At 57.2% G+C, this 3,653-nt stretch overlaps 2 protein-coding genes across 2 annotated transcripts in view; one reads left to right on the top strand and one right to left on the bottom strand.

Moving 5' to 3' along the window:
• CCDC25 (coiled-coil domain containing 25) overlaps positions 1 to 2,563 on the bottom strand; it is a 16,319-nt gene extending 13,756 nt beyond the window's left edge. The window contains exons 1-3 of the mRNA XM_017839432.1: positions 2,551 to 2,563; positions 1,484 to 1,714; positions 465 to 568 (exon numbers count right to left, since the gene is read on the bottom strand). Of these exons, the coding sequence (XP_017694921.1) occupies positions 465 to 568; positions 1,484 to 1,714; positions 2,551 to 2,563 (348 nt within the window). The remainder of the gene's footprint in view (positions 1 to 464; positions 569 to 1,483; positions 1,715 to 2,550) is intronic.
• A 603-nt stretch (positions 2,564 to 3,166) lies between these two features.
• The window catches only part of LOC108509835 (protein EFR3 homolog B-like), a gene marked incomplete at its 5' end in the record, with an annotated part of 38,371 nt that continues 37,884 nt past the window's right edge, over positions 3,167 to 3,653 (top strand). Inside the window, one exon of the mRNA XM_017839431.1 lies at positions 3,167 to 3,328. Within this exon, the coding sequence (XP_017694920.1) occupies positions 3,167 to 3,328 (162 nt within the window). The remainder of the gene's footprint in view (positions 3,329 to 3,653) is intronic.

Below are 3,653 nucleotides of genomic sequence, written 5' to 3'. Positions count from 1 at the left end.
GAAAAAAAAAAAAAGGCTCTGGAATGTGCTCCGAGCTCTCCCGGGATCCTTCCCTTCTCCAGCCTGGCCATTCCCAGCTCTCCCAGCCTGGATCCAGAGCCTGCCATTGGATCCATCCCCAGCCCAGCTCCTCCCTGGGAAGGAGTTCCGGGAACAAGGGGGTTCCCTGGGAATCTCGGCACTCAGGGAAGGGTCTCCCTTCCCCTTTCCTGCCTTTTCCATCCCCACATTCCATAAAAATCCCTCTGACTGGATCCTGAGTGTCCTTTATCCTGGAATCCTGGAATGGTTTGGGTGGGAAGGGACCTTAGAGCTCATTTAATTCCCCCTGGATCAGGGACACCTCCCGCTATCCCAGGGAATCCAACCCGGCCTTGGGCACTCCCAGGGCCGGATAACGAGGAGTTCTCCAGGAATGCTCCAGGAATGCTCCAGGAACGCCCCAGGAACGCTCCCCCACTCACGTCCTTCTGCCTGTGGAAGCCGATCTGCCCCACGTCCATGTCCGACGTTTTCTTCAGGTTGCTCCAGGGGGTGTAAACGACGCTCACGTTGTTCATCTTGCACCCTGGGGGGCGGGAAAGCATCCCAGTCCCGGGAATCCCTGCTGGAATTCCTGCCCGTCCCCAACATCCCTGCTGGAATTCCTGCCTGTCCCCAACATCCCTGATGGAATTCCTGCCTGTCCCGAACATCCCTGATGGAATTCCTGCCTGTCCCAAACATCCCTGTGGAATTTCTCCCTCCCTGTCCCAGAAATCCCTGCTGGAATTTCTCCCTCCCTGTCCCAAACATCCCTGTGGAATTTCACCTTTTCCCAAACATCCCTGATGGAACTTCTCCATCCCTCTCCCAAACATCCCTGCTGGAATTTCTCCCTCCCTGTCCCAAACATCCCTGATGGAATTTCTCCATCCCTATCCCAGAAATCCCTGTGGAACTTCTCCATCCTTGTCCCAAACATCCCCGTGGAATTTCACCTTTTCCCAAACATCCCTGATGGAATTTCTCCCTGTCCCAGAAATCCCTGCTGGAATTTCCTCCTGTCCGAAACATCACTGATGGAACTTCTCCATCCTTGTCCCAAACATCCCTGCTGGAATTTCTCCATCCCTGTCCCAAATATCCCTGATGGAATTTCTCCATCCCTGTCCCAAATATCCCTGATGGAATTTCCCTCTGACCCAAATATCCCTGATGGAATTTCCCACTTTTCCAAACATCCCTGCTGGCATTTCTCCCTCCCTGTCCCAGAAATCCCTGATGGAATTTCTCCATCCCTGTCCCAAACATCCCTCCTGGAATTTCTCCCTGTCCCAGAAATCCCTGTGGAATTTAAAATCCCTCTTCACGAGGAATCCCGAGCAACATCTCCTTCCCTAAATCCCACGGGATTAACGGGGAAACGTCCCGGGAATCGGATCCGGGATCCAGGAGTGGAAAGAGCCCCCCTTGCCAGGCGTTTCCCGGGAATCAGGATTACCTTGGATGCTGTTGGCCTTCACCAGGTGGGCACAGTCGATCAACACTTCCTTGGGAATGTCGTCCACGGTCTGGCCCTGGGGGAGAGCAGGGAAAGGCCTGGGATCGGGATATCGGGATCGGCCTTCCCTGGGAGGAGGGGCTGGGCTGGAATTCCCAGAGAAGCTGTGGCTGCCCCTGGATCCCTGGGAGTGTCCAAGGCCAGGTTGGATTCCCTGGGATAGCGGGAGGTGTCCCTGCCCATGGAATGGGATGGGATTTAAGGGCCCTTCCCACCCAAACCATTCCAGCATTCCAGGATAAAGGACACTCAGGATCCAGTCAGAGGGATTTTTCTGGAATGTGGGGATGGAAAAGGCGGGAAAGGGGAAGGGAGACCCTTCCCANGGGCGGCTCCAAGGGAATCCAACCCGGCCTTGGACACTCCCAGGGATCCAGGGGCAGCCACGGCTTCTCTGGGAATTCCAGCCCAGCCCCCCCCCCCCCTCCCAGCCAGGAATCCCTTCCCAATCTCCCCCCCAAATCTCCCCTTTCCCACTGGGATCCATTCCCTGGGGCCTGTCATTCCAGGCCCTGATCCCCAGCTCCCTCAGATATTCCCAGATTTCCAGCCCCTTCCCAGCTCCCTTATTCTCAGTTTTCCAGCCCCTTCCCATCTCCCTCAGATATTCCCGGTTCTCCAACCCATTCCCAGCTCCCTCAGCCATTCCCTGCTTTTCCAGCCCCTTCCCAGCTCCCTCAGCCATTTCCGGATTTCCAGCTCCTTTTCCAACTCCCTCAACCATTCCCAGATTTCCAACCCCTTCCCAGCTCCCTCAGCCATTCCTGGTTCTCCAGCCCCTTCCCAGCTCCCTTATTCCCGGATTTCCAACCCCTTCCCAGCTCCCTCAACCATTCCTGGTTCTCCAGCCCCTTCCCAGCTCTCTCCACCATTCCCAGTTCTCCAACCCCTTCCCATTTCCCTCAGCCATTCCCAGTTTTCCAGCCCCTTCCCAGCTCCCTCAGCCATTCCTGCTTTTCCAGCCCCTTCCCAGCTCAGCCATTCCCAGTTTTCCAGCCACTTCCCACCTCCCTCAACCATTCCCGGTTCTCCAGCCCCTTCCCAGCTCCCTCAGACATTCCTGGTTCTCCAGCCCCTTCCCAGCTCAGCCATTCCCAGATTTCCAGCCCCTTTCCAACTCCCTCAGCCATTCCAGTTTCTACAACCTCTTCCCAGCTCCCTTATTCCCGGATTTCCAGCCCCTTCCCATCTCCCTCAGATATTCCAGGTTCTTCAGCCCCTTCCCATCTCCATCAGCCATTCCAGTTTCTCCAGCCCTTTCTCAGATCCCTTATTCCCGGATTTCCAACCCTTTCCCAGCTCCCTCGGCCATTCCCGGTTCTCCAGCCCCTTCCCATCTCCCTCAGATATTCCCTGTTCTCCAGCCCCTTCCCAGCTCCCTTATTCCCAGTTCTCCAGCCCCTTCCCATCTCCCTCAGCCATTCCCAGTTTTCCAGCCCCTTCCCACCTCCCTCATCATTCCCGCTTTCCCATCTCCACCCCCTTCCCTGGCCACCCTCCAGCCCCTTCCCCATCTCGTCCCGAGGATCCCAAAACTCCCCCCGGCCTTCCAAGGCCTTCCCATCTTCCCGGGGGTGAGAGAACTTCCCAAACAACTCTTCCCTGACTTTATCCCGGGTTTTTCCCGCCTCCAGCTACGTCTGCATCGCCATGGAAGCGCTGGATCAGCTGCTCATGGCCTGTCACTGCCAGAGCATCAACCTGTTCGTGGAGAGCTTCCTGAAGATGGTGGCCAAGCTCCTGGAATCCGAGAAACCCAACCTGCAAATCCTGGGAACCAACTCCGTGAGTTCGCCTGCCCTCGGATCCATCCCCGGCCCAGCTCCTCCAGGAGCTCTGGAATGTGCTCCAAGCTCTCCCGGGATCCTTCCCTTCTCCAGCCTGGCCATTCCCAGCTCTCCCAGCCTGGATCCAGAGCCTGCCATTGGATCCATCCCCAGCCCAGCTCCTCCCTGGGAAGGAGTCCAGGGAACAATCCCGGGCTGCTTTGGGTGGGAAGGGACTTTAAATCCCATCCCCTGCCAGGGGCAGGGACCTCTCCCACCATCCCAGATTTCTCCAAGCCCTCTCCCCCCCCGGGATCCCCTCCAGGCTCCCTCGCATCCCGAAT

Source organism: Lepidothrix coronata, unplaced genomic scaffold, assembly GCF_001604755.1.
Source record: "Lepidothrix coronata isolate B3197 unplaced genomic scaffold, Lepidothrix_coronata-1.0 Scaffold412, whole genome shotgun sequence".
Taxonomy (NCBI): domain Eukaryota; kingdom Metazoa; phylum Chordata; class Aves; order Passeriformes; family Pipridae; genus Lepidothrix; species Lepidothrix coronata.
The sequence above is the reverse complement of the archived record's forward strand: the minus strand, read 5'-3'. Positions and strand labels throughout refer to the sequence as shown.